The sequence below is a fragment of the Parambassis ranga genome, chromosome 17 (assembly GCF_900634625.1).
Source record: "Parambassis ranga chromosome 17, fParRan2.1, whole genome shotgun sequence".
NCBI classification, from domain to species: domain Eukaryota; kingdom Metazoa; phylum Chordata; class Actinopteri; family Ambassidae; genus Parambassis; species Parambassis ranga.
The window spans coordinates 1191533-1206050 of record NC_041037.1 but is presented as its reverse complement, the minus strand read 5'-3'; the positions used below and the strand labels follow the sequence as shown (position 1 = coordinate 1206050).

The 14518-nt window shown below is 43.2% G+C and overlaps 1 protein-coding gene across 1 annotated transcript in view; it reads left to right on the top strand.

Annotated features, from left to right (window-relative positions):
• The first annotated feature begins 2757 nt into the window (after positions 1 to 2757).
• LOC114449306 (contactin-associated protein-like 4) overlaps positions 2758 to 14518 on the top strand; it is an 80887-nt gene continuing 69126 nt past the window's right edge. Inside the window, exon 1 of the mRNA XM_028426830.1 lies at positions 2758 to 2853. Coding sequence (XP_028282631.1) covers positions 2769 to 2853 — 85 coding nt within the window. The 5' untranslated portion in view covers positions 2758 to 2768. The remainder of the gene's footprint in view (positions 2854 to 14518) is intronic.

Here is a 14518-nt window from a genome sequence, read left to right as displayed (position 1 = left end):
TGACTCACTCCGGAGAGGAAGCGCTGGATCTGTGAGGGATGGAGGCAAATTTAGGTACAATTAACTTCTTCTGCCTTTAACTGAACTATATCACATTAAAGTGACAGATTGTTAACGTCTTTCTCTGACTCAAGTCTCTGACTGAAGTCAAAGTGAAGTACTGGCCACACTGTGAAATACAAACATGTTGCTTTTCCTTCGTGTCACTCAAGTCCAGCCAAGCGATTTTCAGACAGCCATTCAATAGACTGATAACATTCAAGAATGACATATTCACAGCCACATCCAGTCAGTTTCCAGAGTGAGGGCGCTTCACCTTAGCTTTTATTGTTATTGTTTATTGTGTCTCATTAGTTATTGTCATTCATTTTGTTTTGTTTTATCATAATAGAGGGTATTCGTCATAAGATGTAAGATCTTCCACAATAATTGCTCTGCTGTTTGTAATAAATCTGCCTCAGAGAACAACATGAGCATCCATGCATCTAAAAGGATCTCAAAGATGTTTTTTCCATTTCGTCCTTATCTACCTAACAATCCTGCTGTTTCTGTTGCTGTTATTGTTTGGCTGTCGTAACGGCGTATTGTTATCTTTACTCTCACAAATCTCGCTGAGGCCAGGAGTCTGCTGTGTGTGTGTGTGTGTTGCAGTGATTCTCAGATTCACATGGTTTTTAAACCCACTCGTCTGATTCAGACATTAAACAGCCAGCTGGTTTCTCTGTGTGCGGTACGTGTGCAGGCCAGCGAGGTGTGTGATGCTAATGTAGAGTGTGTGTTATCTGATTCCCCCCGCTGCGTTTGCTCTCAACAGGTTTTTATCATGTGATTCCCCCTCTGTCTCTACTCTCAGTAGGCTTTCATTATCAGATCCCCCTGCTGACTCTCTCTGCACACCCGCCCCTCTCCTGGTTTTTTGTTTTTTTTTGTGACCGTGTATTATCAGCTCGTTCCAAAAGCTTCTGTGCCCTCTTAATACTCTTGACCTGATCTGTTGAATGTGACACAGTGACCTCATCCCCTGGCACCTCTGTGTAACACGGAATTATCCAAAAGCACATTCAGTCTTAAGTTGCAGTGCTCTTGCATTAAAATCTGCAACCTAGTCAAGTGCAGAAGAGACAAGGATAGATAATCAGATCATGCATTTCAAGTGTGTTGATATGTATTTGATCATTTAATAAGGATCATCAGTCATTTGTTTTTCTCTTTGGGTGCTTTGTCTTCACTTTTCCTCATTCCTTTGAGGCTTAATGCCACAGATTATGGCATATGAGAGGTAAAGCTACTGTGTGCAACATGTGTCTCCCCCTGCTGGAAAGTGGAATAATTACAAAAAACATTGGCAACATGTGCCTGTATTCTGCCTCACTGCACCATGTTAAATGCACTGAGGAAAAACAGCGGAGCGTTTTGTTGTGACTGCACACTGCATAGAAGACTGACATGAGTCACACCTGCAAAGTGCACAAAGGCAGAATAAAGAACGTGTCTTTAGTCTGCCTTAAAGACAGCTTCTGATGCTAATCCACAACAACGTCATCGTCTACTTACTCTCCAGTCGTGCTGCACAGCTCTAACTCCTTTAACCTCATGGAGAGCTCACAGATTTCGTCATCCTCACTGCATGAAACTGGACCGTGATTCCCTGCGGCTGCACTGAAGACATCCAGAGGCCTGTGATCAGGCAGAGTCTTTGGCATCATCCAACCTGCTGAGTGGTGGATCTGTTCAGATCAACACCTTTGTTGAAGTTCCTGACAGAGGAGGAAGACTTGTTCTGGTGTAGTCTCAGGTTGAAGTAAAGCCACATGGTCCTGTCCTCTGGTTTGTCATGGATGGAGGGGAAATATGTAGCAGCAGCCATTTTTCTCTGAGTGCCTTGTTTTTAGTACTATCTGCTGTACTGTCTTTAATTAGGTATTTACATGTTTACTTTTTCCTATGACATTGTGGACATATTTGTACCTGTAATTTGTACTCAATTATATTTTAAACATCTAGTATTTAAATATGTTTTGCAGATATAGACAATTTATTTTTGCACATTTTAAATGTAGGACTACATGTTTTTAATGACTCAGTATTTCTCCTTTTACTCAGTGAAGTATTGAAACGCTGGATGCTCTGTGACCTCATGGGCTTTACTCTGTACTACAGTTTAGGATTGTGGGACAGATGTATAAACGTTACATTTAACTAATCTGATGGATTCACAGACTACATGCTGTATCAAAAGGAGCTGAGAACTGAAGCATAGACCAGAGAGCTAGCATCTGTTCTATGAACCAACACATGTAGGAAACAGCAGTTCATTTGAAATCTAGGTGTTGCAGCTGATTATAGCCTGAGGTTTTTTTATGAAGATTCTTTAACTCTTCTGTGGCTCGGGATCTGGTCATCATACACTTGACAGAGGGTTTGATCATCTGTCCACAGCACAGTAAGACAGAAATCCCGTGCAGCCATGTTCCGCTGATTGTAATTGTGTGCGTGTTGATGCGCGTAATTTCCCCCGTTTGGAACTGAAACACTCTGGCACTGAAGAAGAGGAGGAGGAGGAGGAGGAGGAGGCACTCTGGAGCTGCGAGCCCGCGCAGTAAACCCACCTCTCTCTCTCTCTCTCTCTCTCTCTCTCTCTCTCATTCCCTCAGTCGGATTTGAGGAGATCTCTCTTGGAGCTGGAGAGGAGAGGTCGTCTCTCTCTCTCTCTCTGTGTTTTCCTCCAGCAGCCACCGGGCTTCTCGGGTCCCTCTCGCCGCTTCATCATGGATCTGTGGACTAACAGAGTTGCTGGGATTATCGCTCGGGTCGCCCTGCTTCTCTCCTGCTCGTACGGGGCGACCGGAGAAGGTGAGCCGGCTGTGCGCCTCTTCACTTTTCCCGGAGGAGACGGAGCGAGTCCGCGCAGCGCAGACCCGGAGAGTCTGCTGCCTTAGATACGACTTCATGCTCGCTGCAGTCCGCGGCGAGGACCCGGGGCTCCTGTTGTTGGAGCCTGGGCGTTGCAGCGGGTTGTCAGTTGTTAACTCTGTTAAATGATACAAACTTCAGCGCGGTATTTGTGAACTCAAACCTTTGCGTTCGGTGCGTCTTGGTTGCGCGTAGCGCTCGGCTGCGGAGCAGAAATCTACAGTTGAAGCTGACAGCTGTATATGTGATGTTGAAATATTTGACATTATTCTTAATTCATTTATTTCAGTCACTCCTTTACTGTCTGTGTGATTTCTCATTGCTTTTTAGGATTCTGCTGCACTGCTCCTCATTCACAGAGCTGAATGTTCCTCAGTCTGTTTTCACCTCTGTTGACTGAAAGATGCATTTAATGTCATCTGTAGGAGTCCGGTTCATCCTCTGTGTGCAGAATAACCATATCTGTTTGCTTTGTGGTTCATGTGATGCTCAGTGCAGCAGGAGCATCCAGGGACTGTGTGAGGGGAAGAGGTTGAAGGCAGGCTGGAGAGGCTGGGCTGGGAACAGAGAGGTTGTTGGTTTGTGTTGGAAAAATGGCCTGAATCATGTTCAGTGTTGAGCTTTGTGTGGGAATGTGAAGCGTGGTGTTAGTGTCCTGGCGAGGAGGAGGAATAGAAAGGGAGGTGGACAGAAGGAGCAGAGATGACGTGTGCTGGTATGTGATCAAAACATATGTTTTCAATTAATACTGCCCCCCCCCCCAAGCTTTGCTGTTAAAGATCATGTCACGTTCCCTCCTCCTTCATCTCATCCTTGCCTGCTTCGCTCGTCTCTGTTCCTTCTGCTCTCTTCTCCATCACCATCTCTCCCCTCACTTCCATCTTTACTGTCATCACCCTCCTAAATCCCACACTCATTAGAAACTCCCGCTGTGCTGCCAAATGTTGCTTGAACACAGAGTGAAGATCTCAAAGTTTCCAGAGAGCTGTGTCGGAATGAATTTCGCTTACTTAATGTGAGCAGAATTCATTTTGTTGGTGGAGTAGCGCAGTCATTTAAACCTCTTTGTTTGGGTTTAAAGAGATGCTTTCATAACAATAAATCTGCTGTAATGTCCCATCTGCAACAAGCCACTCAACCATTGTGTTGGCTGCCATGGTGACAAGTACTGCCTGATCCTTATTTATGGGTTTCTTTGAGAGGATGGGCTGGCCCGTAATGAAAAGATGATCTCCACACAAAGGCCGAATTTTTAATCCGTTTCCTGATAAAACTCATTAAGCGCTGAAACATTTGACAGAAAATTGACATTTTTGGTCATAAAGTGCTTTGTTTGTCTATAACAAACTGTTCTGAAAATGAAATACGCAACAAATTCTGATAGAAAATACAGATTAGTTGTGCTAAAGCCATGAATAAAAAGGATACAAACTGCATAAATACAGACACTAGATGACAGGAAAAGTTATTAAATCAAAAAATGGATGCATCTGTATGTAGTGAAAAGGCTGTGTAGTTCTTCATCCTTCCTCTGTTCATCCTCCCTGAATAAAACATCTATTCACTACAAATGTCAGACTCCCTCTCATTCTCCACCTGCTGTGTTTCTCCTTCAGTTCTTTCTCCTCCATCCCTGCTGCTCCGGCTCCATCCTCTCCACCTCGACTCGCCTTCCCGCTTGTTGCTCTTTTCTTTCTGACTCTTCTTCCTTTTGTTTCCCGTCAGCATCTTTTCTTTATCCTCACTAACACACAGGTCTCTGTTTGTTTCTTCTCTACCTGAATCCCGTCTGTTCTGCTGCATCTGAATCAGAGAGCTGTTTGTGTGTCGCTCACAGTTCTCCTGTCTTTCTTTGTGCACATGTCTTTTCTTCTCTGTGTGTTTGCTCTCTCTGCCTTCCTATGTTGCTGTAGTTTCATAGCTTCCATGTGGAGATGGTTGTTTGGTTTCATCTGAGATGTCTGATTTGTGATGCTGTATATAACTAGCAGTATACCCAGTCTTTACACAGTCTGCTTTACTATTGTAAAGATTTTTGGTCAGGTTAGAGGTAGGTGAAGCTCTGCCGCTTGCAATCACCTGATTTCACCCACCAGTAAGAACCACCACCTGCACTGTATGAATCCAAAAGGTTTCAGAGAGAACTTTGGGACATCATTTTGACACATGCCCATAGGTTTTCCTTTTATTCTCTCATGCTTCTCTCTTTTTTTATTTCAGTCCCTGCACAAAGCATTCAGAAGCAGCTTCTGAAAGGATCAGTGTGGCACTTTTCTAATTAATGTGGCTGTTGTGGCTTTGTGTGCGCTATCCTAGTGTCCTCAACACCTCCAAAAACAGGTCTGCTCAAAGCAAAATCATGGAGGTTAGCAACTAATCGCCCCTCGTGGCAATGCTGTTTACAGTCTTCCGTGGTTAAACAAGGCCACAGCCCTCTTCTCCCATATAGAGACTTTATTGTTGTTTTTATAGTAAACCCTGCAGCCAAACAGTTGTATGTCATTACCTCTTCTGTTATTCATCCAGGGAGCATCCAAACAATGTCATTTTTGCATGAATGACTTCAAGATTTTATGACTCATTTTAGATAACTGCTTTAGAGATCTTGAACTTGACAGCATTGTGGTATTTATTGGTATTTTAATTTGACTGAAATCATAATCATAATGTCAGTGTCTCTGTGGTTGATCATTTCTCCATGCGCTCCCTGTCTTCCTCTCTCTTTCTGTATCTGTCTCCATCTCTGCTTATCTCACCCAGTGTGGCCCAGCAGCACACTCATCATCCATGGTCCATAAAACCACAGCAGCATAATAAGTTAACACTGCAGAGTTGGCAGCATCCCAGCTGTAGAGTTCTAGATTGAGTGAGCTTCACATCTGTATTGCTCCATGGAGACAATTCACTAAATGACAACAAAGCAGACATACATATTTTAACCACCAGTGGCACTCTGATGACTTGTTAGAGAGCAGAGCGCCTGTGTGTCAATGGATTTGATCAGATTCAAATAAGTTGGTGCGTCCAACAGCCGCCTGCAGGGCCATAAAGTCACCGTGCGTTTAATCACCGTCCAGTATTACAACGTGGAAGAGTCACTGTGTGTTTTGTGGCAGCTAAATGGCTGAAATGTTTACCCAAATGTGTGTTTAGGTTTCCAGAATGTTCCGTGAGTCTGACTGGAAGGACTGCAGTGTGAAAAGGAGAACATTTGTAGAGAGAGGTGAGCTCAGCTCTCTCAGCTCTACAGATAACAGCATCTTAAATACTATGGTGATGCCGTGAACAGTGTGATATGTGTATTTATTTATATGCTAATGGAAAACAGCAATGGCCACAGACTAAACATACAAAACATGACACAACATACATTACAAACACAAACTGACTGATAGCTTATGAAGTATAGACCACACACGTCTACATCGGATGCTTCCTTACTAGCGTTTCCACACGAACAGCTTTTGTAGGATAACAATGGTGCTAAGTGTGTTTACCTGTGTGGTGCCATAGAAGCTAAGAACACATTTTTTCACTTGCCAATCCAACAGCAACATGGTCACATAGCATCAGTCTTACAGCTCTTTTCCCGATTTCAGGTTTGACCAATGGGCTTAAGCTGGACTGATACTGCTCTCAGCTCCTGCTTGGTCACTTTCTCACTTTTCAGTAGATGGTTTTTTGGTTGGTTTCTTTGCTGGAGCTGCCACAATGTCTAAAGTAACATAGCTTCATCTTGTAGCAGCGGGCTATATTGCTATAAAGCAGGTCATGTATAGTTCCTACCTAAAACACACAAAGTTACTCAGTGCTGGTGCAGGTCTGGGGTCCGTTCACACCGCTATGAGCTGATATCTAATCTACATAGTATTACTTTAACTCCCCTGCTTTGCTAAAATTTTAAAGAGGTATTGAGCCTCGAAAGATTTTGTATTGGAAGACACTAGTATGTAGAACAGAATCAGACATACTTTGTTAATCCCAGGTGCTCCATGCATACTCAACAACAGGTTAGAATATAGAGCTGATCTTAAAGAAGCAGCAGACTGTCCCTGAATAACAATAACAGCATCATTAGTTGTGCTTCTTCTCTTTCGCCCTCTGCTGTGTCTCTAATTGTGCCCTCTGAAAGTTTTATTGTCTTATTATTTGTTTTGCTCTGATTTATTTCGGTGTTCCTCCGAGCACTACAGTACTTTGGAGAAATCCTTGTATTAATTACTGGACCTAATTCATTTTGCTGTTTTCTTACTGCTTTTTTTTGCCCAATTCTTCGCCCAGTTGGATGTTACTGCCTCATATTGGTATGCTCCAAACATGTCTGCCCTCTGGAGTTCTGCTGCTCGTGTTATAAATAATAACAACAACAGAGTTGTGCTTCTTGTATTCGTCTGTGAGGTAAAGTTTGCGCGCACACATCTAACTACACATGTGCACCAAAGTTAAAACCAAGCCTAAACAGGTAAAGCCTCCAGTTCTTGCTGATCTGTCTAATCCATCCTCTGTGATGTTGATCTCTGAAGTGCTGTCAAACATTGCACACTTCATGTCCCACAATGCCTCTTAAGGTCTGTCTCAGCAGCTCATTGTGTCTCTGGTGTACCATATAGGTGTAGGTGGATGAAGTGATTGTGACAGAGTAATGAACTTCCTGTGGAGAAACAGTGAAAGTGTAGCACGCTGCTCCCAGCTGTTCACATTATAATAACGCTTCTGAAGAGGCTGCTTCGGCTGCAGAATAGTCTGCTGCCTCCGCTGTGATAAATCTCTGCGAATGATTGCTGATGATAAAAATGGTGATCTGGAAAGCAGCTGCCACTTTCACTGTGAGGCGCTACAGCACAACCTCACCACATTGTTCATGTTTACGAGCTGTTCTTTTAACCTCTTAACTTTCAGCAAGGTTTCCATGGAGATAAGAATAAGGCAGCATGCCTGTCAGCTGCTTCTGTCTTGGTGGTGCTTTAGATGTGACACTACATATGGTGCTTCACTGCCATCCACCATCAACGGCAGCTGAGAGTCTCATTTGAGTTTTCCTGTAGCTTCAGCTGCAGCCACAGAGACTTATGTACTGTAGACCAGTGTTTCCCAGCCACTGTGCCGTTTGGAAATGATCCAATTTCACTTAATTGGTCTGAAAATTATTATTCGTTGACTGTAAATAATTTGTCTTAGTTCATCTATGCCAGCAACGTATAGTGATGGACAGAACGATTAAATACCAGAATAAGATAAGTGGACTTTTCTGTCTTAACTTAGATCGGTGTGTGTGCATGTGGCTATTTAGTTACAGATATAGACCTGTTCTATAGGAAAGGTAAATAACTTAAATTATAATCTAGTTAAATTAATGAAATTAAAATTACATTTAGGGTGGGGGATTTTTGAGGCGGACGCTGTGGGATTGTTTAAATGTAAAATATGTAACATGGATTAATAAAGGGTGGCAAACTGCTGCAGACAGTCTGCAGCATCTGTGCATGTACGTGTGCTTAAATCTAGACTTTTTAAATCAGGAATAAAAACTTAATTGCCTTTGAGATTATACTTTTCTGATTATCAGGTTTAATAATGAGCTGTATGGGTGGGTTCCCATTAATACGTATGTATACTCAATTAGGAGTATTAGGAGTGTACATGTATACGTGGAACTCTTCAGAGAGCAGAATTAAAAACCACCTTATCGATGTGGTAAAAAAAAAAAAAATCAGTTGGAGACCCTGAGGAGTGTCTGCCATTTAAAAGCTATGACCAAAAAACAAAGATATAAACCACAGCTCCCCGAAACCAATAAGTCGTCCTTCAGCTGTTTACGCCCCGGAGAGTCCACCTATACCACATCGCTCACTTAATAATCATCCACGTCGACTTTTCTCTCCACATTTTATTCGTTTCAGTGGCGTGCCAGAGCCAGGGGCAAGGTCTGGCTCCAGCTATCAGAGAGAATTGAAGGAGCTAAAACATTCATCCTCCTGAGACGTTTGATATTTGTGTTTCTTCACTCACTCAGCGTCTGAGCAGCAGAGTCGAAATCGCCTCTTTAAGTTGAACTCTTGACAGCATGTCTCTGGAGTCTGTCGGCATGTTTGGTTCATCGTTTGAAAGGCTCTATGTGCAGAATATGGTCAGCTTAGCTTAGTACGTGACTAATTGTCTTTTCCAAACAGTTGTCCTTTTAAGCTGCTGTACACTCAGCTCTGCCCCACCTTAGCCTGAAGCCTATACAGGGAGTTTCACTGATAATTTATTTGCTTGGGGGTGGCGAACAAAGTGAACACATCAGCAGGAAAAAAACAAACTGGAGCAAGTTTTAACTTCAGAGGATCAGTTTATTTACCAAAAAGGCCTGTGGCTGGCCAGGCTAAAACAAAACAATGGGTTTACACACTGAATAAAGTCATGCCTGTTTATTATGTTCTCTATTTGCTTGTGTCAAGTACAGGTATGATTCCTACACATTCCTAGATGCACACATCATTATGTCTCTTGATTACACTGTGGTAAACCACCACTGATTTGAGCCTGGAGTCTAGTTTCCAGAGAATCATTGCAGTTTAAACAGAAATAAAGCAATTCTATATTTTCTCATATTGTTCAGTCCTAATAGAGGCTTTCATAGTCCCAGTCCTCTTTTTCAGTAATACTCTCTTTCACTTTCCTCATTCTTTCTTGAGGATTTTATCTCCCTTCAGAGCCACTGAAGTGTGTGCTATAATCATAGCCTAATGACAGATAATCTCAAGAACACTAAATGACTTTAATCCTAGCCTAATGAAAGATAATACCCCTGCACTCTTACTGTGTGTGTGTGTGTGTGTTTAAATGGTGGTGACTCGCTGGTTCCTCTGACTCACCGCATTCCCAGTCCCACTAATAAGATTCAAGCTTTGTATTTAGTTGATTTTGCGGCTGCAGAGAGGAACAAAGGCGTCCTGTCCTGCCTGGAAGTCAAAGTACAAAGCTGTTGTGAGTAAGGTGGCAGAAACCACCCGGACAGTTGAAGTTAAATTCACTCCTATTCAGACAGCCCAGTTGCCCTGTGATTAAACTTTATTGGGGTCGATATGATTGACAGGTAATCATGTTTTCCCTGCCTCGAACCTAGTGGCCGGTGTCTGTAGTAATTAGGCTGTAGGATCTGCATGGTTTGGTTATTCACATGCACTCTGCTGAGGAAATGGTTTGATTATTCAGCTGCTGCAGGCAGCAGGGATTTAATATGAGTTAGAGTAAATTATTGAGATGCTGGAGGCTGAATGGCAAATTCAGGGGTGTTATTACTCAGCCAATGAAGGCTATCGGTGCCTTTAGAAGAGTTGGTTATTTAAGCTGTGGAGGCTCTAGGGGAATATTAGGAGTGGTTGATTAAATCTCCATGCTCATGAAGTATCCCCTCGTCTGTTCCTGGATTAATCTGGTGAGGAAAGCGCTGAGGATGGGGAGTGTAAATTTGAACTCATTTCAGGTGTGGCACAGACCTGTGTCTCTGGAAATTATTGCTTCTCAGAACATTGCAGTTTGGTGTGAATGTGTGGGGAAACCTCCTGGTCGTTTATGATTCATGAGAGGGCAGCAGCAGAGAGCCAGGAAGGAGAGGAACAGGAAAGTAGCTCAGAATAAATCCCTGTCATATTTCTTCTTTAGTGTCATTTATGGAAATGTGTGCTGGCAAAGTGGAGCCATGAAAGGGATGTGATGAAGTCAAGGTTACGGAACGAGCAAGGACCCACCTGGGTCATGAATCTGGATTTAATAACCCAGGAACAGGTAGTTAGGGTAAGGTGAGGCCCACAGTCCATCTGTGTGATATTAGCACCTGACGTGTTTGTTCAAGGCCAGAAAAGGAGGAAGAATTGACTCTGAAAACAATGAAGCCATTTGTCAAACGCAGTCGCCATCATGGAAGATGACTCGTTGTCGCTTCAAATATCAGCTTTCATCTCAGAGGTCCCGACACTCCATCAGTCTGAGACCTGCACACTAAGTGGATTTTACACTTTAAACTCTATTTGCCGCAGCTCATATATTAGTTATGACTATCATAATTCAATATCATCCCAGGAACATTAAACTTACCAGTGGTAACTGCATTAGTTACCAAGGTCACCGTGCTCTTTCATTCTCTATTACAGCACAGAGAAGCCTGTGACTTGACAGACTGCTCATTTAGGGAAACCCTGCAGTCGGCGGAAACGAGGAGAAATGGTCACACTAATGAGACAGTACACACAAAACAATGAAGCCGAGCTGACAGACGTGCACGTTTGGACATGAGGCCTACATGTGCCAGAGTGTAGTGCACATAAGTACCAGACCGCTGACCGTTAAATTCTTCCAAAATGTGCTCAGTGTCCAACTCTCTGTGGTGCAAAGTAATATTTTACCACAGTGTATAAATACCTTTTACCTTCTAATGACTTCTTGCATGCAGTAACCATACATTAGAAGCTACTTAGCGTTGGTATTTAAAGCAAATGAGTTGAGAAACTGTGGTTTTGTTCGTACAGTTTTTGGTGAATCCAAGCAAGCCCAGCTGATCTTGGTTATCTTTCCAATCCCAAAGAAGCACTTCTTTGTCCAAGTGAGGTGTGAAACCTTCCTGCATTGTATCTACTCCACTACATGAAATTTCTAACAATCCAAGTCACACGCTGTAGCGGATGCTGCGGTGTATATTTTATCACCCCTCAGCTCTGTAACCTGCTGCTGCTCAGATAGTCTGCTGCAGCTGCTGATGAGACAAAGCTGGTCAGTTTGTATTAAAAAGGAGGACAGAGCTGTGTCAGTGACCGTTAAAGACTGACGACTGACACAAGAAGGCGGGTAAATCAGAGCTCTGATGCAGAGAAAGGCTGGACAGTGTGGGAGGGGAGAAAAATGGGGGACAGCAGAGAGGATAAACTTCCGGGCACAGAATCTGCAGCACGTCTAATAGCAATATTCCTTTGTTTCTCACAGCAGCAGTGGACATTTTCTCCCGCCTTTACCATTTTGTCCCCTCGCTGACTTTTCCGTCTACATGCCACCATCTGCTTTGTATGTCCAGAGATGATTTGACTGCATGAGACAGAGGAGGAAGAGGGTGACAGAATAGCAGGTATGAAGAAAAGTAAAGAGCTCTCTTTCAGTATGAGGACAGAAATGAGTGGGAGGGGCAGGGCATGAGATGAAAAAGAGCAAGAAGTGTGTCTAGCTGATAGTTCTCCATCTGTTTCCCTGCTGTTCTCAACTGCTTCTACAATTTCACCCCTGCTGACTTTTAAGAGAGATGTGTTCTGTACAGCCCTCACTTTCGCAGAGCCCCAAGAGGACTGAGTTTCTGCAAGGCGGCGGGGCTATAAATATTAATGTATGGGCAGAAAAAGGAATGTTTATGGAACATCTTTTTCTTTATTTCCTGAGAGGTTGTATCTGTCTGTATTCAAGTCACCAAACCACAAAAAAACAATAATTAAATCTGGTCACATACCTTAACAATGCTGGTTTAGTGATTTTTTTTTGTTGTTGTTACAATTAGACTGGTTATAAGCCATGCTAATTAATGTTGTTGGATAAATATGTATTGTTTATTCATGTCATTGCATAGCTCTGGGAGTTCAATCAGCACACCTGAGCCTGCGGTGACCTTCTGTAATACTGTGAAGCATCGGTTGAATGGGGACGGTTTGTAAAGTTGACCCAAACAGGGAGTGATTTACTTGATTGTTTTCAGTGCTTCTGAAGTCAAATGCACGAGGCCTCAGGTCCTGAGGGGTCATATTGGACAGCAGTGTGATAAATTCTAACCTTAGCAACCCATCACCAAAAAAATTGAATCTCTGTGTAGAGGCTATTATCAACTTGGAGATAAAACACTTCAAGCTCCAGCAAAAGATTAAATTTAAGGCAGGCAGAGAACAAATGTGTCTGGAGCAGTGCCACCGACCGTCCTCTGCTCCATATAACCTGGGACCAGCACTTTCCTGGGGTGGAGCAGAGCTGGATCCTCTGTGTGTGTGAGGAGTGGGGTTCATCAATTTATATGTTGCCTGGTGTAAAGGCTTCTCTTTTTTATTGTTACATGGGAGTAATTTCAACTTTCCCATTTTCTAAGTTCAGGCAGGTCAGCGAGGTCGAAGTTTTTTTCTTGCAATAATGTGATATAGTTGTATGCATGGATAGAAGACATAAAACCGTGAAGATTAACATTACATCGGGATTGCTCACAGCAGCCCACACGTCTCACAGCACAGCAGAATGCTGTGACAGTGTTGCCCTTGTAGGTCAGCGAGTCTTGCAACTAGCATCGACTACACAGCTTCTCCAATTATTCTCTTGCTTTCAGGCTACATTTCTAAGTCCTCGCGCTCTAAGAAGAAGCCTGAGAACATCAGAGCATTTGCAGATAGTTATATGTGAGGATGTGTTGTGTGTGTGTGTGCAAAGGATTTAATACAGCCCTGTGGAAATTCAGAACAAAACTCCCCAGACAGGCTGTTTCCTATCTTTTCTTACTGGGATCTTATTTTTCAGAACATTTGAAGACTTAACTAAGGGAAGAAGAATGAGACCATCATGCTATGACAGGAGGTCCACTTCTGACCAATGCCCTAATTCCAGTTAGGATTTTAAATCCAGCTCTGTCCAATTATGCTGTCCTCTGGAGGGTTAGTACTTCAGACTCAGGAAAACTTCTGTCGGAGAGGACAGAAACTTTCCTAAATCCTGGCAGCCTTTGTGTGTTTCAGCCCTGAGAAAAAGCTCGTTGAAGAGTTAAGGGAAAATGGAGGACCTCAAATTATCTGCAGAGAAGTTTTTGTTGGAGAGCACTTGTCTTTTTATGTATCCTGGGGGAGGATGGCTGTAAAGTATGACTAGTTGCTGCAACAACCTTCCCTGTAGTGGTTTAGTGAAGGTGTAAAAAAGACGTCAGCACACACACAGTAGCAAAGAGAGGGAGAGGGAGAGAGAGAGAGCAATCCAGAGATGCCTTCAGTCACGACATCCGATTTCTCTTCTTTGGAGCTGATATAAAATATGTGTGCAGTGTCGGAGCAGTGGGGGTTTCTGCTCCCCGTGGACCTGCTCTTGTAATGAATGTGTCCTGGTGTGATCTTCATTGCTTCGTTGTTCTGGAGGCTGCAGCTCAGTTTACAGGAACATTTTTCTCCTCATCTAAGCAGTGCAGAGCTCTTCTCCCTTTTCCCAGTGGGCCGCAGCTGGTGTTTATAGATTAGAGATACACCTGATCAGCCTTGTGATGCACAAGTGCTATAGGCCCTCTGTTTTTGCATTAGTTAAATGTGTTCTTCTTCCCAACATGAACATGTTGTTCGTGTTGGCAGCACTGAACACCAGACAGGGGCTGAACATTATTTACAGCATCAAATGTCACAAAGTTTCTGAGTCAGTGTTTAGAGAGTAGGTTATTACATTATGACAACAATGCTACAGCAGCAATGCCATCCAGATCACCATTGAGCTTCTTATGCACGTTGGGTTGGGCTGATGTTGGATGGTGGCAGCCGTTGGTGGTGTGGACTTCTGTGTCATTCTGGTGGGAAAGTCCTCCTCTTACCAGCTTTCCACGCTGGTAAGCTGCCTCAATGATCATCATACTCAG